We start from the raw sequence: 25,099 nt of genomic DNA, 5'->3' as shown, positions 1-25,099 counted from the left end.
TGTCTCCCGCCAGACAAAAGCCTGCAGGGAAGCAGGTATGCTGGACAGGTAACACTGGTCTAGAGACAGACACGGGAGTTCTACTGATGCCCTGGGAGGGAAAGAGCTGGGGAGGCAGGGAGGAAAGACAGGTCTTCAGGTGGGTGGCTTTAAAGGTGAGGCCTCAGCTCAGAGTCTGAGAGCCTGTGGCAGAGGCTGACCCCGGACCTCCTCACAGATTCCTGGTGAAACACTCTGGCCTATCTAGGCTCCTAGCGCACACCCTGCTGGGAAAGGGGACCTGGGGTGATGCCAGAAGCTGTCCTCCATCAGGTGTGCCCCTCCCAGGGTAGCAGCCCCGGTGTCTCCAGAAGCTACTGCAGGCCAGGGACCAGGCCAGGCACAGGCTGGACAGACAGGCCAGGGCTTGGCCTTGCACCACCCAACCCTGAGGTAGATAGGACGTGTTCTGGACTCAGAGGAAAGACCCTTGGCCTGAGCCCTACCTGCGAGGCTAACCATGAGGCTCAGAGGAGTCTTTGCCTCCCTTCCTGTGTCTTAGAAGGAAGGGACCACGATGCCAGCAGTGTCTCAGCTCTGGTGAAGTCACAGCCTTCAGAAGCCCAGGTCATGGCTTCAATACTAGATGACTCAAATACCGAGAAAACCACTTCCACCTCCTTGAAGGGCCAGTCCGAAGACTGGCAGAGAACCCCAGCCTGAGGCCAGCAGGCTTCCAGAGACTAGCCATGACTCCTGCTGGCCAACAGGACACTGTGGGCCCATGTGCAAAATGCTCATTTAATAGTTATTTTAAATACAAATAAAATACTCTATTTCACCCTTTTTCTTTTTTTAAACCTCAGCCGTTCCTAGAGCAGGCAAGGTGAGGTAGGGACTCCAGTTTGACGCATGAAGTTATCTGGGAGATGAGGGCAGTAGGGAGTCAGGGCCACCAAAACCAACCCATTCTGCCCAACCCTCCAGCTTTCAACCAGATCGGTGGTTATGAGCAGCTGGAGGCGGCATATGCCCAGGCCATCCCCTCCAGGACCATTCCCAATACCACCTGCCATCTGCCTCGAGCAGACGCCATGCACATGTTCCGGGATCCGTCCACAGGAGACCTCCCATGGACTGGGATGACCTTTGGTCTGACCATCATGGCCACCTGGTACTGGTGCACTGACCAGGTGAGCGTCAACACTGCCCACCCCCACCTGCTGCCCTCTGGGGTGGGGTTGGGGTCCAGCTCGGCTGCTAGGGTTCCTTGTGGTCACGGGCCCTGCGCTTAGAGTCGGATGGGGCCCACTGGCTGCCACCTGCTCTCGCCTTTAGGTGTTTCGACTGGGACAATTTTGAGTATGGGATTCCAAAGGGACTTGGATGCTCCTCGGTGGCCCTGAGCTCTGCTCGGAGGCGAGTGTTTCGGGTTGGCCTTGGACTCCCAGGATCTGGTAGCATTCGGGGTGCTGGGCCACCCTTGGGCTGCCAGTGGTGGGGGCCTGCTGTGGCTGGGCTTGCTTTCTTGGGAGAGCTCTGGGTGCCATCTGCAGCAGGCCGGTAACGGGGAGGCCCTGGGGTCCTTGAGGTAGTGCCCCCATGTCGGTGGAACTGCTGGCCCTGGAGAGACAAAGGAGAAGGAGGTCTGGATGGCATGATAGGAAGGCAAAGGACCCCTGCTGCATAGACCAGGACAGCCTGGTCTGCCTCGGCCACTCACCAGAGGCTTCTCAGTTTTCCCGTCTGTACTATGGAATGATTCTCCCCTTTGTGGTTCGTGCCCCAGCCCATCCATCTGCAAACAGGCTTAGATATGGACAGAGGGACCAGTCGGGGCGGCTGGTGGCAGTGCCTCCATCTGAGCTTGGATTTCTGAGGAGGATGAGGTAATTCTGACCTCTCCTGATCGTGAACCCTCCAGATGACTTCAGACAAGCCACTTTCCTTCTCTGGGCATGAGGGATCAATGTCTGCCCAGGCTCTCCTGAAGGCTGTAGGCAACCCTAGAGAAGTCCCAGGAACAGGGGAGGGTCCTGGGACGGGCATAGGTCCACTCATCATTGGTGCCTAGAGCCCCACTCACACTAAGCCCACCATAGGATAAGTCAACAAGGCCATGGCCAGCAGCTAGTGAGGGCCTGTAACAGTTTACAGAGGGTCTTATGTACACACACACGTGCCTCCCCGTGAGTCCGGCAGGGCCAGCTCCACTCACAGGCTGAACATCAAGGCCTAGAGACAGACCTGATGCTCACCAACTGGAGAAACATTTCACACAGATTTCCAGGAGTGGGAATCCATATGGGCTGGGAAGGCACAGAGGCACTGGGAGGCTAGGCCTTCATCTTCCCCTTGGTAACCTGTTCTCAAGCAGGGCTGCTCGCCTCTGGGACCCCAGATGCCTGAGGTCCCCATGTGGCCTTTATCTCCTGCCCAGGCTTCTCAGGTGGCTTGAAGCAGGCGCTACACTTTTCCTTTGAGAACTGGGGGCCAATCCAGGAGGGTGAAAGGCAGCCTGGAGGGCCTGCTAGGGGAGTAGATGGCCCTAATCCCCGCCACCTCTTGTTTCCTCTCACCAGGCAGGCCCAGCCCAGCCCCACATCTCTGGGTAGAATGTCATTTGGAAGCATTTCCCATGAAGGCCAATGAGTCAGCATCCATCCTGCCCTCATGGCTGGATGAGGGCAGGTAAAGAGCCCACGAGGCCTAGAGAGGGCCACCAGGGATGCGGAGGACGGTTCATGCAGACCCTAGGTGGTCACAGCACCAGCCATGCCTCCCTGGCCTCACCTTGGACTGGGTCTGCTATAGGATGCCAGGCCTTGGTATCCCAGACCCTGGGTCTCAGATGGCCTTCCCTGACACCTAAAGGTCTGACTGAACTCTACCCTGCATGCTGAACTACATGCTTTTCCCTAGCTACATGTCCACCCACAGTAAGTGACCGTTTTGTCATCAGAAAACCAATAGTAGGCTGGGTGTGGTAGCACACGCCTTTAAACCCAGCACTTGGAAGACAGAGGCAGGCAGATCTCTGTGAGTTCAAGGCTAGCCTGGTCTTCATAGTGAGTTCCAGGTCAACCAGGGTGACATAAGTGAGAACCTGTCTTAAAAATAAACGGACAAAAACCCAGAAAACAGGACGATAGCAAACGAAACATGGGCTCTGCTAAAGCCACCACCCCTCCCAGGCCTTACTCTCCCTGGATTTCTGTACCCAGCTGACAGGTGTGGCAAGAGGTGGACTGTCTTCCTGTCGGTCAGCAACATCCTCCACCACAGTCATGACTACGAAAGCAACCCAGGGCCCTGGGGAGCCAGGCGCCAAAGGGACCAGCTTCATCCTTGAAGCCATACTTGGTTGGGTGGCAGTGACCCATGTTCAGATGAGGAGACACAGCCCTGGAAGGTGAAGTGGCCCAGCCAGGGATGGGAGTGCAGGCCTCCCCAGAAGGAAAGAGTAAGCTGGGTAGTGAGGGCATCCCTGTACTGTTCCCATCTGGGGCAACAGCATCTGTCACAGCGCCAGCTGCTCAGGTTGAAATAATGGAGTCAAATGTGTCCTGTCAATGAAAGAAGAGCACAGGTTACAGGCTCAGAAAAATCGGGGCTTCTCGCTCATGCGGCTGGAGTCTCGGAACTGTGATCATTTCAGGTCGGTGAGGGCAAGCCTCCGCCAGGGCCTCCCTGCAACACCCTCACTGGCCTGCAGGGAGACAGTGGGAGAAGAGGAATGGTGTGCTGCCCTGCACTGAAGGGGCAGTGTTAGCAGCCATATGTGAAGGAAGTGATTATTACAGCTACTTCCTATTTGTGAGTCACAGGTGGTGACAATCAACGAGATACCACGGGAATAACATGTCTCAGAGTTACACTTGTATAACCCTGTGAGCAAGCTGTGCCAGCAGAACAGCTGCTCTGAACAGTGACCCGCACACGCCCTACACGTGCTGGCCTCACAAGGCTGCCCGGAACCTTTGGGAAGCAAGGCACTCTCACAGGGATACACCCCCAACCTTCCACTTTTGCCAGAATCAAATCCAGATGTGGTCACTTATGCCTTAAATCCCATTGGGAGGCTGAGTCAGGGGGGACTGTTGTGAGTTCAAGGCCAGCATAGGCTACAGTTAAATTCCAAGCCACCCTGAGCTACAGAGTAAGACAATGTCTCAAACACAGAAGGAAAAAAAAAAAAAAAAAAAAAAAGGAAAAAGTTCTAACCAGCAGCAGAATCAAACAGCAGATGTCAAATGCCACTTATTCATGTGCCCAGCCCGATTCTGCAGATCCGGAAACCGAGGCCATCAGGATTCACCTAGCAACCATCACTCCTACCGAGGTGCCCATTTCCCTCAGCCTAGGGTTTAGGGCTCTGCCCTGTCATGGAGTCAATATCAACTTCTGCTCCCAGGATTGATGTGAATGTCTGTGTTCATGAGGGTCCAGAAGGTGGTGGTGGTGGTGGGGGGGGGGGTCTGGGAGTCCAACACACCGAGGTCCTCTTTGGCTCTGACAAACACCAGGGGACTCATGCTTCCCTGTTGGAAGGACAGGGAGATGGGCTCCCTGGGATAAGGACAGCTGAACAGGTGAGCATTCCTGCGAGTCTAGGGATAATCCCATTGTGTCGCCTTACAAGGCCCGCTAAGGAGATGCTGATAAAGGCGTTCCCAAGGCTGAGACTCGTTTCTTTCCCCTCTGTGCCCCAGGTCATCGTGCAGCGGTCCCTGTCTGCCCGGAACCTGAACCACGCCAAGGCAGGCTCCATCCTAGCCAGCTACCTAAAGATGCTGCCCATGGGCCTGATGATCATGCCGGGCATGATCAGCCGAGCGCTGTTTCCAGGTAGGATGGGCTCTGCGGCCACACCTTCAGTGGCAGAGCACCCAAGGCTCTCCGGATTTAGTCTACCAAAGCCACTAGGTAACAAAAGAGGGATCTGCTGTTGCCCAACATGGAAGAGGGAGGGGGAGGGACTGTCCTCAGGAGCACAAAGGAATCTACAGGGAGGTAGCTTAGACAAAGTCCAGGCAAGGAGCACTTACAGCTGTGTGACCTTGTGAGTCTAAAGGAACATCTCTGTGACCCCCGCTGAGCCTTGTCTGCAAACTAGGGACTGTACCTTCTACCTGGTAGGATGCGTCAGACGCCGTGACTCTGGGCATGTGGAAATGCGTGTTTTTAAAGGTTGTTTTGGAGAAGACCCTAGCACTGAGAGTCCCCAGCATAGCAGTGGCCAGCCACATGGTCCTGTGTGGCTCCACTCTTCCCCATTCACCATCACTCTGTGTAACAAGGGGCGTCACTGGAGCCAGGGACATAATGCCCCAGGGCAGGGCATTTTGGACTCTTGGGGTGACTGCAGAAGACCTGGGGATGAGGGACCAGACCCACCTGAGTCTGCCTGTCCACAGGGCGTTGTGCTTGCATCCTTGATGTGTCTACATTTTCTCTGCCCCGACCCTGGGCCCACAGGGCGTCACTCAGGGGACCACCAAAGGTTCCTCGGGTTACATGAGGGGCGCTCAGCTGTCGTTGGGGTGGGTGGCCTGGCCCATTGGCCATCTGCTCTGAGTGACGCCTCTGCAGAGGTACTGACCGCTCCCTTACTTCAAAGTACTCGTCTGACACGGATGAGGCCACGGAGGGTCGCCGGTGGCCAGGGCCCGGGCCAGAGCTGCCTGAGAGGCTGTCCTGGTCACTGAGGGTCACGTAGTCATCATCATCTTCCTCCTCCTCCCCATCCAGCCCATTGGGGAGTCCTGTCTCCAGGCCATCAGGGTCATCCTGGGTCACAGATAACTGTCGTTGTAATGGGTCCTGGTTTTGGCTGGTTATCCTGGGTAGCCTGGGGTCTATCCCATTTGGGGGTGTCTCCTTTTCTGGGGTCTCCAGGGCCCAGCCAATATCGCTACCATCCTGGGCAAGTACATTCGCCACAGGGACTGTCCGGGGCTTAGGTATAGGGGCCTGTGGTTCAGGGTCCCCCTGGAGGATGCCATTCTCAGCTGGGACCACATCCTGGGAGTCCCTGGGTGCTGGGGGAGTGCAGGGTTCTGGGCAGGGACGGGCCTCCTGGCTCTGCTTCCACAGCTGGTGCTGGGTGCTGGCATGGGCGGTGTCCCGGATCTTGATGCGGTTCATCTGGTTGGGCTGAGGGTTCCAGATGTTGGGATCGATGATGTTGATGTAGCCCAGGATGTCACTACCAGGCTCTGGGTCCGGCTCCACCCAGGTGGGCAAGTACTCAAACATGTTGGCCCTCTCCAGGTTGAGCAGCCCTGGGTGGATAGGTGGGAGCAGTTCAGAGAGGTCCCCTGGGCGTTCAGCCACAGCGTGGCCCTGCAGCCCTGGGGGCCTTGCGACCTCCTGATTCTCAGAGGAAGTCTTGGCAATCTCATCCACACTCTTGGCCTTAACCAGCGCATACTTGGGGTTGACCAGCTTCTTGGCCATGGTGCCCGTGGGTGCCAGGGGCACCACAGATGGTAGCACAATGGGCTCCGGCTCCGGCTCCTTCTCCATGGGGATGTCCTTGAGGCTGACACCTTGAGACATGAGGTACAGCTCCTGGAACTGCCGGTCAAACATCTCGACCACCTGGCCAGACAGCACAGAGATCACATTCCGGTCCGTCCTTGCAGCTGACCACGTGAAACTACAACATAAAGGCAGAGGAGGGTGTCAGGCACAGAGTACATGTGCCTCCCTGAAGCCCTAGAACCCTGATTTAGCGAGGGTCCCTGGCCCCTGAGGCCGGGGCCGTCTACAGTGTCCACTCCAGCTGGGCTTTGTCGGACTGGCCACTGGGCCCTAGGATAAAAACCTAAGTGGCACTGGGGGTGGGGCACAGCTGGGGGGGGGTCAAACCCGAGTCTGGGAGCCTATGTCTAGCTCTTCCCCAGCAAACCTCTCGGGCTCTACTGGACTCATGAAGACGGCATGAGGACGCCGCTGCAGCCTCAGGTACCAGGAACTACCCGGCACAGTGGCCATCACTGGTGTCTTTGCTGTCAATCCCAGAGTGTCTGTGGCAAAACTGTCCTGCCTCATGATGATGCAGAACTGGCTCTGTCCCCGAAGATGGCTCTCAGAGTGACTTCCCAGAGGGCTTGGGCAAATTCACCGTGACCCAGCCCACCCTACCCCTGGGCCAGTGACTGTGTGGGATGGAACAACAGCCTGCTTGGACAAAAGTCTTGCCTGCCTGCTTCTAGAGACAGTGGGTGGACCCAGGCCGGCACACAGCTCAGCAGTTTGGGGAGCAATGAACTGGAATAACCAGCGTGTCACATGCAGGGATTAAGGGCAGAAACCGACTGGGAACCAGAGGCAACTCCTCCCCAAGTCCCGGAGGAGAATCACCTGTAGGAGCCACACACAGCCCGATCTCCATCCACAAACATGAACTTCTGGGCCAGGACACCCTTGAACTTGGTGGCTGACCGTGTGAAGAACTCTGTTCCCCCGCTGCTGCGTACCCTGAGATTCTGTGTTGGGAGACAGGGAGGCAGAATTAGACAACTACAGGCACTGCTTTCACAGGCAGAGGCGGCGGCGGCGGAGTGCCCAGAGCCCGGAGACAGTTTGTGGGGAATGAAGACCGGGAGTGAGGTGCAAGGCGCGAGAAGGGCGGCGTATCTGGGCTGTTGGGCCGGGCAAGGGCGAATGGAGAGGCTGCTGCTGAAGGCCGTGGGCCAGGATGGTCTCAGCTTGTCCCTAAGAGCATCCACAGAGTAGCCTGGGGCAAGATGAGACCTCAGCGGCAAGGTCCGTTTGGGAAATGCTGTTGTCCAGGCTGCTGTAGGGTCTTGAGGGGGAGGGTTAACTTTTAGGAAGGTCCTATGGACATCTGGGTGGCGGGTGGGGGAGGGGAGTGGAAACAGGAAGAGGCCACCCTAAGGACCGTGGGTCTTACACTCTGACACATCCAGGGTCTTCCGGGATGACTGACCACAAGCCTCTCCCACTCCTGACATCCCCTGTCGCTGACTCTGCTGAGCAGGCTCCCTTGAAGGCACTCAGAGAGAACTCTCTCTGGACATGGGATGAGGTCTGGCTCCAGAGATGGTCTCATAAATGGTCAACTTCAGAACCTACCACATGGCCTGGGTGAGAGCCAGCAGGGGAACACCCTCAGAGCCCAGAGAGGAAAGAGTCCTGGCCGAAGAGAAAGTGGAACCACAAACTGCTGGCCTTTCCTTGGTCTTCCTGAATACATAAAGGGCCTTTCTCTCTAGGGTAGCACCTCCATCTAGGATGTGGGTGCTCCAGGACCCAGTGCTGGTACAGGTGACCCAGAGGTGAGGAAAACCTGACTGAAATCTAAGCATGAAGGGACTGCTGAGGCTCACAAAGTAGAACAAGACGTAAGGGGCCGAGGGTGCATCCGGCCTAAGGCTCACCAGCGCTTCCTAACTGGCCTACTTACACGCCCCCTGTGACGGAAGTCTCGCTCCTGTCAGAGCTCTCCATTCAGACACTGGCTGGTGACACAGTCTTTGTCAGACGGAGCTGTGACTCGCCTGTCTGTTCCCTCACCCACTCAGCGGTTCCAGGTTATTAACTGCCCACATGCTCGCTTGTTCACTGACCCCTGCTGAGGCCCCCGGTGGCAGACAAAGATGACAGTGACAGGATGCTGCTGTGGAGGTGGCAGTGAGGCAGAGGAGTCAAAACAACAACCTGGAATGCCCAGAAGCAGAGGAGGGGATGGAGGCAGGGGGCTGGGAGGTTCCCGGGAAGGGGTGACGTGGGGCAGGGTAGGGAGGAGGGTGAGGAGGGTGAGCACCCCAAGGGAGGGATGCAGAGGCTGGGCAGCGGAAGAGCAGGCTGTCTGCACAGCTGGACTTGACTCCGGTGAGAGGCCCCACCTGCTTCTGCTGTGGGCAGCAGGAGCCACACAGAGTGAGCGAGAGTACAAGCTAGACCCGTAGGTCAAAAGCCGCGCCAGCCAGCACGTGGGGAGGGTGCATGAATGAATGGGCATACAGGAGGCAGAGAAGAGGGAGGCTGGCACATACAAGGGAGGTGGCCTGAGTGAGGGCGCCACCCACGGCAGGGTCCGATCTAGTGCTTCCCATTCCCAGACCGCCCTGGTGGCCCAGAGCACTATCCACAGCAGTCGACAGGGGTGGTCCCTGGGTGGGTCCCTGCACGATGTCCACCCAGCTGTGGGGTGAACAATTGTCTTGTTGTTGGGCCCGACCCAAAAGGCAGATAAGCTGTTTCCAGGGCCAAGCTCACACTGGCCCCGCCTGCCCACGGGCCTGCCCACAGCCAGCTCAGCAGGAAGCTGGCTAGGGCCCAGGACAATTAGCACTCGTGACTTTGTACCTAACACATTGCACACTCAGGGACCAGAGGTTGGAACAAAGACCTTAGAGGCCTTCCCCGTCACCTGTGCCAACCACAGCCCGGCTCTGTGGCATCCTGTGGTCTCACTGTCCAACACTCTGGATGCTGGGGCCATGCGCCCCACATAGGCAACCAGCCTGCACACTTCTCTACCGGTGTCTGCCTCTACTCACCCCGAGCTTTGTGTTCATGAAGGGCCCGGAGAGTCATTACTTACATCTGGGAGTAACTCAGCCACGTGAGAGGCAGGCCTGTGTTGTACCACGGACCTGCTGTGTGATTCTAAGCGAGCCTCTGGCCGTCTCTGGGCTAAAGTTTCCCTGTCTGCATAGTGGGGGTTGGCACTGGACCCATCGGCTCATCCGCCACTGGGGCTGGGCAGCAGGCAGGGGCTTGCATCAGGCCCCCCACCCTCTGCCTCCTGTTCCTGGTAGCCTCGCCCCATGGGCCTGGCCCAGATGAGGTAATGTCTCAGGTGTCTGGGCTCGCGTGAGCAGAGGTGGAGGATCCCACAAAGCTGCATTGTCTCAGGTCCTGGGATGCCCCTAGTTGGGGATGAGCAGGCGGGTGGAGGGTCCTTAGACTCTTTCAGACCTCCACAAGGCACCGTGGAGTTGGGTGGGGCCGGGCAGGATGTGGAGGTGAGTCAGGTTGCTCTGGCCCCAAGGGCTTGTGGAGGACACAGGACTGGGGTACACTATGCTGGTCTCCATCAGGCTGGCCTGGGCATTCTAGAACTCTGGTCTGTGTGACCCCAGACATGGTGCCAGACACTGACTGGGCCTCTCCAGGCCTCAGCTCCCACACCTGCAGCATTGCACCTGTCGTCTACCTGGCCACTTGCCCCTTGAGGGCTTAGTGAGCTGCAGGGAGTGGTAGAAGGGATTGAATTCTCACTGGGGACACACTCTGCAGCACATCTGAGACAGCCCGGACTGCCCAGGGAAACCAGAACTGTCTGTCAGACCCACTTGGGGGCCAGCCTAGAGGACTGAGCAAGGGAGGTAATGAATCTTTGTCTCTCGGGAGGATGTAGCCGGTCACACGCCTGACCTTGGCAGGGTGAAAGCATCAGTCAGCCATGCCTGGACCAGAGGAAGTGCAAGGAGATGAGCTGGGGTGGGAGGCAGGGCTGTAGCTTACCCTTCACCTCTTACCCTGACTCACGGACCGACATAATAGTCAATGGGAAGTCCCTTGTGAGCTGGGGCTTAGGCACATGTGAGCCTCTCCAGCTCCAAGCCCTGGTGTGAGTGCTCCTGGCCCTTCTCCTAGAATGACTGACATGGTGGGCTAGCTCACTGCTGGGCTGTGCTGACACTGTGATGCTTAATAACAGCTCTGCCTCTACCTACTTGATGCCAATGGTACCAGATTCACAACCAGCCCAGTGAGGTGAGCCCCTTTGCCCCAGATACAAGCCCCTGGTATATGTCCTTACCCATCAGTGGCCCAGACCCAACCACAGGACATGAGCTCACGCAGGAAGGGACAGGGGCTGTGGTCCTGCCCACCTCCCCTTTACTCTCCCCAATAATTCCAGCCGAAGCCCAGCAGGACCCAGCTTGATCCTCTCCTGTCCTTCTTGGGCCCAGTTACGTATCCTCGCCATGTGCCTTCCCACGGCTGTCAGATGGCTGGTGTTTCCCTGCTTGTTGGCTATGCAGTCAGCTCAAGTGGCTGCTGGTTTTTCCAGTTTGCCCGCACAGGCCAAGGAGCTTTTCACATTGCTAGGTCTTTCGCAGCTCTGGCCTGGCTCCCACTGGCTCATGGGTACCTCTCAGCACTAGGGCCACCCCTAGAGATGACCTAGTCACTGCCCTGGCCCTGTGGCCCTGGGAAGGGGATCAGGTCAAAAGGCTGGGTACTCTTTTCAAGGCCTATTTCCCATCTGTAATGTAGGGGTTCATTTCCTTACTGCCTCTAGGGCCAGCAGACTGTGGTACCAGGAGCAGCTGGGACCCCCACTTTGGAAAAGGCTGTCTATGTATGTCAGTCCCCTTCATGTGGGGACTGGGAGCAGGGTCAGCCCTGGCACTAACAGGGTCAGCCCAGGTCTAACCACTGACAAAAGAGGATGGCTCCTACCGGACTACTGTTTTGAGAAAACGAGAAGCCACTTGGCACTCAGAACAGAGCTGGGGGGCATTAGGAGCTTTGTCCCTAACCACACATGGCCAAAGGAACCTCCATCTCACTTTATGCCCAGGACAGTCTCCTGTGCTCTGCACAACAGCCCTGCCAGAGGGAAGGCATGAAGACGGGCCCATTTATCACCTGAGCAATGGAGGCCAGGGCCAGTAACTACCTATGGTGTGAAGGCACTTGGTGTCTCCCCAGTCTGGTACCTGATACCCCACTGTCACAAATGTGACCCCGCCAGGGCTACCTGTAACTTGGGCCTACTGACTCTGGGGCAGGTTGGAGCAGGGCTGGGACAGGGCAGTGGGTGGCTGAGAGCAGCCCATGGTTTACCAGCGCAGGAAGTGCTCCTGAAACAGGCCCAGACCTAACCAGCCCACGGCAGGGACGCTGGCCAGGAAGTCAGACTCTCCTCACGGTGACACCTGGCAGGGCTGTGCCCATAGGAATCTCTGACCACTTATTTACCCAGGGCTGTGTTGAGGCTGCTACAGATGAGAATTAAGAAGCTGGGGTCACTTCTTGCCCATGAAGATGTCTGCCTCCTAGCATGATGCCCTTTAGACCTGATCACCTTCCCAGAGAGAAAGCCAAGAAGGGTGGGACAGGACAGGCCACTGACTCCAGCAAGCTGTCCTCCTGCCCTGATGGTCCTGGGACAGTTGAAGGCTAACAGTGGGATGGGGCAAACCCCCCATCGCCCCCGTCCTAACCCCAGGCTGGCAGCCGCACACTTACTCAGCCTCAGTATCTGCACAGCTACTAGCCTGCAGCTTCACCGACAAGCAGCTCTGGGAGCCAAGTCCCACAGTGGTCGGTGGGCAGAGTCCATGTGGGCGGCGTCAAAGAATTCTGAGAAACAGGTCTGCACTCTCCTTGTCAAGCCAATTTCTTATTGGCTTTTAGATACAAGTCATACCTTCCCCTAGACCTCAGTTTCCCTATCTTTCTTGTGGGAGACTAGTCTGAACAGCTATAAGCATCGGGGTTCAGACATCCCCATAAAGTCACAGGCAGAGCCTTGTAACTACAGGGCCAAGTCCCACTGCTTCTCAAGTCCTGAAGCTCAGAAAACCCCAGACTGAGGAGCCATCAAGAATTCTCTACTAAGAAGGGCCCTCAGGTACCGTGGGGCCGGGGCCTCTGAGCAGACAGCCTGGGTGAGGATACCCCTTAGAGCCTACAGGTCCCAGCCCTTGTCTGCCTCTATTATCGGGGTGATGGGTCGAGCAGCATACATGTTAAGCACCACCAGACTGTGGCAAATGCATGGAGTGGGGACCTTCCTGGAGCTCCTGGATATGCTACCATCCCACAGAGCAGCCAAGTCCCAAGTCACCTTTTCTGAACTTCCACACAATGGCTCTTTCTGGCATGAGCTGTCTGCTACCCCAGAGCCATTTCTAGGTGCTAATTACATGCCAGGCAGGTGTGAGGCTTGGGGTCAACCTACCTGGAGACCACATGAAGAAGTCCCTGAAATTAGAGACTGGTCAGCAGAGAACTCATACCCACTTGAAAGGCTCTCGTAGGGGACCTTGACAGATGCTGACAAATTACAGGTTCCAAGCCCTGCCACGGCCACCAGTCCCGTGTGATGACCATCTGGAATCTGTGTTCCAGTCACAGGCCTCCGGCCCGGGGCACTTGGCCCTCTTCTCTAGCTTACTGGCGGTGACACCAGGCAGCTGCTTTTCCTGCTTCATCTGCAAACTGGGAATGACAGATCCATGCCACTTGGGTTGTCAACGGGCTTAAATAAGTTAAACTATGGAAAGTGCCTTGGACAATCACATGCTATGAGAGCACCAGCTGCTTCTCCAGACCCCTCTCTACTTACAGGCATGTGCTGTACATCGGTGCTGAACAACGGTTGGGCAAGCCACCAAATGCTAGGGGGTCTTAGTGGAAGAGCCCAGCAACACCGATTTATCTACCCATCAGACCAATGAGAGACTAGAGCCTAGAGTGGTAGGCCACAAGATCTCAGACAGAGCAAAGTGCAGCTGAGAACCCAGGCAATGGCTTTCTCGTCTCCAACTCCCTTGCACTGTGCCTCCTTGCCCCAAAGATGTATTCTACTCCGTTCAGGCATCTCAAGTCCATTTCAACCCTGACCTAACATAAGGGTGTTTCCCATGTCTGAGCCGGATTCTAATGCCAACCAGTAGAACTGATGAGATACATTTAGGTTTAGCACAGCGAAGGCCTTCTTGGGGGTCAGAGCTCTCTGGGTGAGGCATGAGCCGCCTGTGGAGGCTGTGAGCACACACCTGTCACCAGAGGTATGCAGGCGGACAGGAAACCTATGTGGAATGGGTAACACAGTACCTGGCAGGCGCTCTGGCAGCTGGTTGAAGGCATTAGATGTGTGTTTATCTTATCTGCCTGCTGGAGGTAGTAAATATCTTATCCTTCAGGGCATTCAAGTTGTGTGACCACCTGGCAGAAAGATGCAGGACGACTGAACTCTGGTACGAGGCACTGTCTGCGAGGCAGTATGTGTGTTGACTGACTGGATGACTTCCGCCCTCCAGCTGCACAAGCAAGGGAAGACAGCTTACCTTGAGGTGGCCCAGGTGCATGCGGGCCCGCTCACACATGTGCAGGAAGTACTTGACGTTACTCTCGTCCACAATGATGTACACAGCCACCTTCCTCTTGAAGCCTGCGTCCAGCAGGTCCTTGAAGATATCTACGTCAGTGAACATGTCCATGACCACAGCTATCACCTGGGGACAGAGAAAGATAGGGTGGTTTCCCAGCACAGCAATGGGGACAGCACTCCCGAGACGCAAGTCTGTGAAAAACCTAGCTCCAGTACTCCTCAAGGTGGACGGTGTAGGGAGGAGTGCAGACATGCCAGGAAGGTGCAGGAAGGCTGGTGACCTAAGAGCAGGGGCAAGGTCTATGTCACAGTTCCACGTGTCCAGACTGGTCCTCAGGGCCTCCTTCCTCAACCAGGTTGGGATTCACTGACTGGTGCTGCCACCACGAAGGTCCAGGGAAGCCCTGAGCGCAGCCAAGGGCTCAGCCCAAGAACTTGATTTGTGTTCTCCTGGGTCAGATCCAAAAGCAGCTACATGTGCCCCTTCCTAATTCCTGGAGATCCTGAAACAAACCAGATGTGGCCACAATGGGGAAGAGGCCAGCAGATGGCATGGCCACCAACTTGGAACCTTCTTTGAATCCTGGTCTGCTGTGAACTCCAGAAGGATGCCTATATGGACCAGACAGGACCCACATCAGCATGCCCTCTTCCTGTCACTTGCCAACACCTATGCCTACCACAAGTGATTTCCACTCTCCTGAACCTGACTAAGGTTGGGGCTCCAGAGGTCAAAGTATATCCACACCTGGCCCACCCCAGCAACCACCTGCCTCAGTTCCCTGCCAACCATAGCGCTGGAGCAGGACTCACAGTGTGAGACTTGGCCCCCAGTAGAGCACGGTAATAGTTAGACCAGTGATGTTCCCAACTCAGCTGCCCGCTCCCTACCCTGCCCCTTCCGTACTGGCTGCCAGTGCCTGGAGAGCTGGGACACTGGGGCTGGAACCCACACTGAACCACCTGATTGCTGAGCTCATGAACGTAGCTCAGCATCTTCCTTCTATCTGCACACGCAGGGTGACAAGAAGCTACCAGGAGCCTGCTGGGGACGTGTCTGCACGCCCACAGTGAGCTCACCAGGCTAGCCCCTGCAGGCCCATCTGGGCTCCTCCCGAGCCTTTGGCCCCTGCTGATGCCTGCTGCTCATCTGGCACGAAAACTCTTCAACAAAAGGAAGCCCTGGGCCTGCCCTGCAGTGAACTTGCTGAGTGACTCTCCGTTAAACCCTTAAACAACTCTGGGCTCTTGTTTTCTCATCAGCAAAACAGGCTCCATTCATGAGAAGCAACCACACTCAGGGCAATGCATGTCAAAGACCCCAATCCAAGGCGGCTTCTCAGGGATGCCCCCATCCTGCCTTCTCCCCGGGCAGCCTTGCCTGTGACAGTCCCGCTCCAACCTCTCAGGAACAGCAAGGTGAGATACCAGCACATCGTTGAGCAAACCGAGGCTGGTAAAGTCATGAGGCAAGTTGGAGCAGAGTAAATACTGCCCACTCCCAGATGTGCAGGGCTGTTGTCTGGCCCTCCTTTGACCCTGTGGTCTCCAGGGCCTGAGGGTGCTAATCTGCTCAGAATGAAGGGGGAAAGGAGGCTGAGCCCTAGAGACCCGTGAGTCTTCAGAGGGGAGCCACTCACCATCTCTTAGGGCTTGTCTGGTGGTAGAGTGGGCACAGGGCTGACACTGGCAGGGTAAGCTGGAGGACAATGCCAGCACTAGATGAGGAAGCACCTTCCGTTGCAGAGTGGGAGAGGTGAGATGAGACGCAGGACCTGAGAGCTTCCTACCCAGCATGTGCTTGGCAAAAGCCAGAGACTGCTAGGGAAGCCTGCTAGCAGGTGGGCTCCCAATGACCTTGGCAGACTGACAGACTCTGTGTGGCAGTATGTGTGGCAGTGTGTGTGTGTGTGTGTGTGTGTGTGTGTGTGTGTGTGTGTGTGTGTGTGTTGAGGGGGCTGCTGCAAGGATCCCCTTGCCTGAGATCCCACAGGCTGTAAGCCACTCTACCCACGATGTCCCCTGGGTTAGACCACTCCTGAGCAGGCAAAACAGCTTCATGCACTGCCCTGGAAAGAGGTCTGACCCGGCTGGCACAAAGCTCCCTGGAGGCTCTCCAGTCCACTGCACCCCAGATCCGTCACGGCTGGCTCCAAGCTGTGGGCACCATAGCAGACTGAGATGTGCCCCAGCAGGACAGGGGACTTGATCCAGGAATCACAGGCTGCCAAGATGGACTTGTTGGGACCTATGTCTCCAGGTGGATCCCTGACAGGGTCCCATGGCTGGCTGGCTCTCTTTAGGTGTTGGATTCTATTCCTAGGTTGATGAAAGGAAGACTAAACAGCTATCAGGGGGGGAGGGGAGGACTGCCCGGTGCTCCTGGGATCTGAGGTGATACTAGAGGGGAGGGCTGCCCGGTGCTCCTGGGATCTGAGGTGATGCTGGAGGGGAGGACTGCCCGGTGCTCCTGGGATCTGAGGTGATACTAGAGGGGAGGACTGCCTGGTGCTCCTGGGATCTGAGGTGATGCTGGAGGGGAGGACTGCCTGGTGCTTCCAGAGTCTGAGGTAATGCTGGAAATGGAGGTGCTCACAGTGCTCTGGTATGTGAGGTAATGCTAGGAGAAGGCTTCTCATTACTGTCCAGCAACCTCACATCGTAGTCTGTCCATGGTCAGGCCACAGAAGTTCCCTGAGAGCTCTTGGGACATGTTAGGATATATTGGCTTTGTAGATGGGACTGTGGAGGCAGTCAGTGAGAGAGGCTGACGCGAGTCTGCCCCTGCCTTGTACCCCTCCTCCAGCTTAGGATGTCTAGGGCTCACAGCTCCTGACACTAAGGCCATTACCTCTAGGATCCTCACAAACGCTGCCACCAGCAACTTTCCCTCCCATTCACAGGAGAGGACACTAAAGCACTGTGCCTCAAGACCACCTGTGTGGATGGACTAGCTCATCTTGTCAAGGGGTGTCCTCACTGGGCAGTTCTCGGGGAGTTTACATCTATCAGTGAGACAGACAGGCACGGTGGCCCCAGAGCTCCTGCAGCATTCAAGGCCTGGTAACTGCCATCTCCTGCCTTAGGTCCCTCAGTTTCCGCATCTATGAAATGGGATGGTGCACAAGCTACCAAAGCCTGTCCTTTCTGGTGTCTTCGCTGAAGCACCTGCCTTTATGCACCTGAGAGCCCTGCTCACAGCCCAGTGGGGTCTGTATGGGCTGGCTGGAGCAACCTGCCATGTCAACAGGGTCTGTGAAAGGACATTTAGTTGGTTGCTGCTCTTCAAAGAGTCTCATAGGCTCCAGCCTTGCCAGGGGCTGACACCAGCCCAGAGCTCCCAACATCCACAGCAGCTTCTTCTAGTCCCCTCGTGTCTCTAAATCTCACCCAGTAGAGCAAAGCGTCCTCATGGGACAGTGGATGGACAGGTTTCCCCACAAGCGCCAGAGGGGAAGGGCAGGTGAGGCAGCCAGCTGGTCTGAACATAGTTGAAAACTACTGGGGTACTGGCCCAGCTTCTGACACACCCCTCCTGAGAATCCTGACCTCACTGGTTCCTCTCCCCAAAAACATCCTGTCTTGAGCATTGGACACAGGCAGTCTCCAAGGCCACTTGCCCGTTTTGCTCATCTCTGGAGAGCTGTTCAGGGCCCCACAAACAGTCAGCTGGCAGCGGGGTAGCTCACTCATGGAAGGAAACATCCAAGGCTGGAAGAAGCCCCAAATGGGCAGCTACAGCAACAGACAGTCCTCATAGAGGACCACAGGAGGCTCATGTCTCCCTAGCTAGGGTAGAAGCCCTCCTGACACATGGGGCCTGTGGACAGTCCGTAAAATGATGCTGCCTAAGTAGTGAGCAGGAAGTCTCGGACCAAGTATAGGCAAACCTCTGTAAAGAGCCACATGTAAACAGCTCGGTTCCCTACTCCAAATGCTTGGATCTGTCAGTACGGCAGACAAGTGGCGTGGATGGCAGGGAATGCATCTGCATTCCAGAAGTGGTAAAGCTGTCAGAGGGCTTGGTGTGGCCAGTGGGCCAGTGGGCCTGCTCCTATCCTAAAGTCTGTTCTGTGCCTTCCTAACAAGGTTTAGGAGCAAGACTTCCAGCGTTCAGCTGGGGCCTGGTGCAGCAGTGACAAGAGGCTTGTCTGTCATGCTGAGGACCTGGGTTCCATCCCCAGCCTACACCCCACCCCAAAGAAAGTGTTTGTTTCTAAGACACTTCACTGTGTTCTACAACGAAGCTCTAAAGAATTTTAAGAAATACACACCAGAGTCTACAACAGAAAATCCATTGTTTCTGATACGCATTAGAGAATTACTACACAAAGAGATGGGAAAATAAGACTCGCTGAAGGGGCAGGATGAGGCAGCGCACACCTTTAATCCCAGCACTTGGGAGGCAGAGGCAGGAGGACCTCTGTGAGTTCAAGGCCAGCCTGGGCTACAGAGTGAGTTCCAGGACAGCCAGGACTGTGCAGAGAGACCCTGCCAAAATAAATAAGTAAAGGGATGGAAGAATTAAAAAAAAAAAAAAAAACTAACACGAAATGAAAATATATAATGGGTGGCATTAATAGTAGGTTAGGTGTCATGGAAGAATAATGAAGTTGAAGGCAGAGCAGCACCCAGTATCCAAATGTCACACAGGGAGAGACTGAAGAAACAGCATGCCATCGGCACCCGGGGTTAGCTTCAGGATGTCTAACAGACGGGAGCTGGGGCCTCAGCACACTGCAGGGGATGGAGTGCGAGAGAGATTAGAAACACCCGTGACTAAACAACCACTCAACTTTACTCCTCCACTTGATAAGAACGTCAGTCCACAGACTCAATGACACACACAGAAGGGACGGGAGGAAAACTGCTAAAGTGCCCAGAACAGAATCACTCGAAATCAGCACAACGGAATCTGAAGAAAAGCCAGAAGGAAAACGGACCAGTGCACGTGGGGGAACGGAGCCAAGCCGACGTCACACCAGAGTCAGCGAGAGAAGAGGCAAGCACTACATGAAAACAAACGGTCCAACGAGAAGCAGACGGCCGGGGAAAATAACTTTCAGAATCGAGGATAACGTGAAAACTGACGCACAACGCTGCGAGAGTTCTTTCCTGGCAGGAGTGCACTGCAGCAATCACCCCCTTGTGTAGATGAAGAAACAGGCTGGGGGACTGCAGCCAGCTCCACGGTGGGCCCAGATGTCTCCCTCTCAGTCAAGGCACAGAGTGGAGACAGGAGAACGACTTCCCTGTCCTATCTTGTGTTCCAGTAGTAGGGCGGGACTCTTACTTCTTGGAGTGGAGGGGTCTGATCCAAGCCACAGGAAGAAGAGCAGGCCACCAACATGCACATGTAAGGAACCGGAGTGTTGCACTTCCCAGACATAGTCACAGCCCAGGGCTGCACACTCCTCCCATGGTCAGGATCATGTATCTTTCCTAGCTCTGACTCCAGCCACCATCTCCCAGAGCCCACCTTATCCTGAAACAGACCTGCCTCCGCCTGTCCAGCCCTGCCCTGCCCTGCCTCACTTTCCCACGCCAACACTCAGTTTCTCTACTTGCTGGAGTGCTATGAAGATAGGATGGACCTCCACGTACCTCACTCTCCACTCTGAAACCCAGCTGCCGCTTGGGAACATGCCACCTATTAGAAGGAAGCCTCATTAAAGCCAATTAGAAGATGGCAGCAGCCAGCAGGTCACAGACAAGAAGCCATGCTGGTCACTCCTCAGGCTCTGCTGAGGGGTGTGGGGGTTGTTCTGAGACTCCCTGCACCCCAGAAAGACCAGCCTTCTCTCCCTCCCCGGGGCTCAGTGAAGCTGGAAACAAGGTTGTAAAGCCGTGGAGGTGACACAGACGGGACCTGCCGTGTGGCTCTTGGTGACTGTGAAGATGGGGGGAGTGAAGGAAGAGACCTGGCACTCACTGGACGCAGCTTGGGGCCACATAACGCACTGAGGAACAGCCCACGCTCTCTTATGGTCATTTACGTCTCTCCTGGACTTTGACAAGCAGCTGTCAGTCTTACCGAGGTCAGCCTAGTACAGAAGTGAGGAACTCTTAGGAGTTGCCAGAGACAAGACAGAACGGGGCTTGGACCTGAGCCTGCCAGACGCTGAAGTCAGTCCTCCCCACGTCCCACATGGAATGTACCCTGGAAGGTACCAGCCTGTCTGGGGGCCTGTCCAGTTGGGGTCAGCTGTGAACCCTAGTAGTGGCCAAGTGGCAGGCAATCTAGGGCCTCTCTCAGCCCATAGGGTGACATTCAGTTTCAAGGTGAATCTTTCAAACTACCATAACCAAGAGCTCCATGGAACCCAGTCCAGGCCCAGCCATACCAAAGACCCAAAGTTCCATTCTGTGCTTTGGTCCCATCTGTGATATAAGCAGGTGGCAAGGTCCCATCCTGGCATGGCAGAAGGGCTCCTTCCAGGCAGAGCACATCTCAATTCCCCATTAAGATGCAGGTTCTTGCCATGGGGTGGGGAGCCTTGGAGAAGTCTGGAGCCAACACCTGGGATTATGCTATCTGATGGCTCCCACCCCAACAGGTGCGGCCTGGCCCACGGCGGGAGCTGCCACAGCAGGCAGAAGGCAGCTCCTGGCCCACAGCAGCCTCTGTGTTGGGGGCTATTTTGGTGCAGTCATGTGCCATGAAATAAACAGGACACATCCTGAGGCATGCACTGTTCGATGTTGTCTGCAGATGTCAGTGTGCTCACAGACTTGGACAGTGGCGACGGCACTAGATGGCATACCTGCCCTTACCGTACTGTGGAAAGCATGCAGGCCAGTGTTGACTGAACCTTCACGACGTAGTGTGTGGCTAGCCTGTGGTGCAGAGGGATATGGTCCCCAGGGGGATTGGAACATAGCTGTGGCTCCCCATTTCAGGCCCCACATGGTCAGCTTTCCTCCACCTCAGGCAGCCCAGTGTTGCACAGAGCCTCCAGTTCTCAGTTCTGAGGCTTTGGGGCAAGTTGCTCGCCCTCTCTGTGCCCCACCAAACCTTGGATTCTTTCTGTGGACAATGGAGGCAACACCTACTTTATGGAGCTGTAGCAAGGATTACACAGAGCAGGTAAAGTGCCTGTTCAGCACTTGGCATATAGTTGGTATTTAATAAATGCCTCATTAAGCTGCCTTTATTCTCCTGGAGCCAAGTGGCAGGCCAGGACTCCAGAGTGTGAAGGCAGAGATCTGACACGAAAGATGTGGGGTCAATCGGGCGTCATGAAACTTGGCTCCACTTTCTTCCCGCTGTGTGGCCCTGGGCAAGAAACACAACTTCTCTGGGTCTCCATTCCTAAGCCCCGGCTGGAAGCCATAAATCTGGGCCTAGCTGAAGGCTGGCGCCTGACGCCCCAGCTTCCTTCTGTGTCCTCCACAGTACCTTGGGGAAGATATGACTGGGACTGGTAAGGGGACCTAGGGGCTAGTCCTTGGGGGGGGGGCACTAGGATCTGCTGGAAGATCCTCAGACTGAGGCCCAGCTCCACCCAGCCTCACCCTCTGGAGGCCACACTTGCTCTCATCCCTCCTAGGCGTGATGCTACAGGCCTCTGGTATGCGGCTGGAGCCCAGGGGAGGTTCCTCCCTAAGGCTGGGAGAGGGGTGGGGGAGGGCAGGCAGGGGCTGCCTCGGAGGGCAGCTCACTGCGCAACTGGACAGCCTAAGCGGGTAGCTCAGGGCCCTACGAGCGAAAAAGTATGATGTGGGCCCCCACTGTTGCCTGTTCCAGATGAGTCTAGGATCCTGGGCAGTAGGTGGCAGGACCAAAGGGACCCTCCACAGTCTTCAATGCCTGTGCCCACTTCACAGACAGAATGGCCAAGGCCTAGGGAGGAGGAGCCAGGGCTGGTCCAATCTCACAGGGAGGCAACCCCGGCTCCCTTCCTAGTCAGACCATTGCAGTCTTCAGGGAAGGGAGGATGCAGCGGAGTAATCCTGACAGGAACATGGCCACTAGGGGTGGCTGAGGTGGCGTGAGCTGAGTGTGTGCTGTGTCATTTCCTCGCCTCGGGGTCTGTCAGTAGTGCTGACTACTGGCCGGGTGACTCAATGCCAGCCGCCAAGCTGCAGAAGCCCCCATGGCAAAGGGCTAGTCAGCAAAAGCCCCGTTCCACCCCTAGGAGGGGCTGGGGTTCCCCTAGCACTGGCAGAGGGTGAAAAGGGGAGGTGGGTGAGGGGTAAGAGGTGACTCAGGGAGAGAGATAAGACAGAGGAGCTCCCACAGGGAGGAGCAAGGAGAGGGCGGGCAAAGCGCTCCGTCAGCATCCACTGGCGTCTGGGCCTGCCCCAGGAGGCTGGGAAGCAGCAGGAAGGGGGTAAAGACTCAGGCCGCCTAGGTCAGCTGCCTCTCCCTGCTAGTCACTGCTCTGCCACCAGGTACCATGCCAGGGGAGGTCCCGGAGTACAACAGGCCTAAGTGATCTTCTTGGGCAGGGACGACTAATCAGTCTGGCCTCAGTTTCTACGTGTGAAAAAAAAAAGAGGCAGATAACACTACCTGAGATTATAAAGTGCCTGTACTCCACCGAAGCTATTATTACAGTCTTCCCACGTATTGTGTGGGCCACTGGACAGAGAGGGGGAACAGGGACTCACACAGGTCCATAGGGGAGGGGCTGGCTCAAGACAGCACAGTGGGGCTGTGAACAAATCCTTGATCTCTGTAAGATGAGCAAGCCTCGGTCGCTCTGAGGACCCTCAGGGACTCCTTGCCGTGGGAACAGGCTCCAAGTGTAGGAAGCAGAGGGCAATGCCTCTCTATGACAGGCAGAAGTCACCCACTATAATGTCACACTAAGATCAATGTCTTCCTGGCTGTCACCCTCGACAGGTGTCATCAATAACCTTGGAGAAGTGGGACTGGACGAATATGAAGCCATAGCTCTGTGGGGAGTGGGTACATCTCAGCTGTGGTCACAAGAATGTGGACAGGAAGCCCTGCGGGTACAGTTTGGCCCCAGGCACCCGTATCTGTCCCTATCACTGGTTAGCCCTATGTCATTCTGTCTGTACAAGATTAGAGCCTGTGGCTGTTCCCAGGCCAAGTTGGGAAGGGGCAGCTGCCTCCTACCTGTTGTGAGAGTCTTTATTCCTCCTCTCAAGGGACTGGGCTCTGCCACAAGCGGGAGTCACCCCAGGCCCTTTTAGGGGCAACAGATTTCCAACTATTGTCGGGTGTCTAGAGGATTATTCAGCCCTTCCTCATTCCTGCTACCCAATACTCCATCATCACAATGGCCAGAGATGCAGCTTGTCCCTACAGACTAGAAACCCTCAGCCAATGGCCCTGTGGAGAGAGCCTCCACCCTGCTGGAAACCAGCCAGGCCACCTTCTCAGCTACTGGACCCACTTCTGGTCTCTCTGCCCAAGAGCTCCCCAGGCCCTGCCAGCAGGGCAGTCCCCAGGGTCCACATCTGGCCTTGTGTACTGACTGCCCTATTCCGGACCTGAACAGGGAAGAGGGTCAGACCCAGCTAGGAACACTCTCACTACCACCAGACCTGCTCCAGATGGAACAGTTTGCTGAATTACCTTGCCTGTCAAATCAGGCACGCCTCCTCTCACAGTCATGGCCACCCAGTTATGGTTTGGCCGTGTGTCCAAGCAGTTGCACACTGCTTCTCAAGATGTGTGTCAGTGTGTCAGTATGGAGCAGTCACCCATAGCCAGTGCACTGGGCAGCCCAGGGTGATCAGACAAGGCCTGAGAAGCCTCCTAATGACAGACCACAACCCAAGTAGACACTGTCACCTCTCCCACTGGTGAGAACCTTCAACAGGTGGCACCCTGTTCCTTCAGACACTCTGGCCTGGACAGCAGCTGCTACTGCAGCACTCAGAAACAAGGGCTCAGCAAAGCTGAGCAGCAGCCACTCAGCAGTTAGGAAGCAGGCAGGTTTGCTCAGGGCCCCAGCCCAGCCTCCCTGCCTCTCCCAGAGACCCCTTCCAGCAAGCTCATGGACAGTGTGCAGGCTTCTATCTTCCAGCGGATCTGAGGCAAGGCAAGGGAGAGTGGGCGAGAGAGAAAGCCCAGATTCCTCCCACCGGACTCGTGCGTTGCATTCGAGGAGCTCAGATACACTCCAGCAGGACACGGAAGCCCCGTTGAGCCTGGCAGCCCAGTACCGCCTGCTAGAGGAGGTGAGCATTCGGCGGCTGCTGCCCGCCGAAGGAGGCAACCAAGAGGCCACTCAGTGGTCCCAGAGCCGTCTGGGGTCCCCATGCGTGCCGGCTGCATGGGGCCCCGCCTTGGCGCCTCACCTTCTGCGCCTGGCTGACCATCTTGCGCACCACTTCCTTGATGTGCGGCTGTCCGTCGATGGGCGGCTGCATGTAGACGCTGGCCCGGGTCACACCTCTGTAGGCGATGGTGTCAGGCCAGCCCAGGTCCAGCTGCGGGATGGAGCGGTCCGACTTCTGGGGCCAGTACTCCAGCGAGGGCAGCGGCTCGGCGGCGGCCGCGGCTGGGGGCCCTCCCGCCGCGCTGGCATCCTCGCTGGCGTCCGCGCCTCCTCCGTTGTCCTGGAGCTCGGGGCGGCGGCCCGAGCCCCGCGGGTCCTCGGAGCCCGGGTCGTAGACCTCGATGGTCTCCACGATGCGCGCGAGCTCCAGCTCCGACAGGAAGTCGCGGATGTTCTCGCGCTTCAGCACCTCGTAGAAGGCGTCGCGGCCGCGGGCCACCAGGGCCTCCAGGGCCAGCCGCTGCTCCTCGCTGTAGAAGAACTCGGGCTTCGACTCGCTGGAACGCCAGTTCACGTGGTTGTCGTCCAGGCACTGCACCTGGGAGAAGGCCATGGCGGCCCTCGCTGTGGGAACGCGGCCCGACGGGCACCGCGCTCTCGTGCTTCACGGCCTCGGCGCCTCTGCGACCCGCACCTGAGGGAACCAGCAGAAGACCACGGACCGGGTCAGAGGAGGGCGTGGGCGGGGCGCTGCGGGGTGGGCGGGGCGCTGGGCGGGGCGCTGTGGAGTGGGCGGGGCGTGAGGCGCGGT

At 56.7% G+C, this 25,099-nt stretch overlaps 2 protein-coding genes across 4 annotated transcripts in view; one reads left to right on the top strand and one right to left on the bottom strand.

Annotated features, from left to right (window-relative positions):
- The window catches only part of Slc5a10 (solute carrier family 5 member 10), a 43,524-nt gene that overhangs the window by 8,488 nt on the left and 9,937 nt on the right, over window positions 1–25,099 (top strand). For all 3 annotated transcript variants that reach the window (XM_059270851.1, XM_059270852.1, XM_059270850.1), the window contains 2 exons: window positions 967–1,172; window positions 4,692–4,827. In XM_059270851.1, coding sequence (XP_059126834.1) covers window positions 967–1,172; window positions 4,692–4,827 — 342 coding nt within the window. The remainder of the gene's footprint in view (window positions 1–966; window positions 1,173–4,691; window positions 4,828–25,099) is intronic.
- Window positions 505–24,981, bottom strand: Fam83g (family with sequence similarity 83 member G). Its single transcript, XM_059270853.1, has 5 exons — window positions 24,368–24,981; window positions 14,046–14,213; window positions 7,348–7,472; window positions 5,377–6,640; window positions 505–1,602 (listed from the first exon to the last, which is right to left on the bottom strand). Exons 1-5 carry the CDS (start codon window positions 24,899–24,901, stop codon window positions 1,240–1,242), a joined length of 2,454 nt encoding a protein of 817 aa, XP_059126836.1. The 5' UTR covers window positions 24,902–24,981; the 3' UTR covers window positions 505–1,239.

Source organism: Peromyscus eremicus, chromosome 8a (genome assembly GCF_949786415.1).
Source record: "Peromyscus eremicus chromosome 8a, PerEre_H2_v1, whole genome shotgun sequence".
Taxonomy (NCBI): Eukaryota; Metazoa; Chordata; class Mammalia; order Rodentia; family Cricetidae; genus Peromyscus; species Peromyscus eremicus.
The sequence above is the reverse complement of the archived record's forward strand: the minus strand, read 5'-3'. Positions and strand labels throughout refer to the sequence as shown.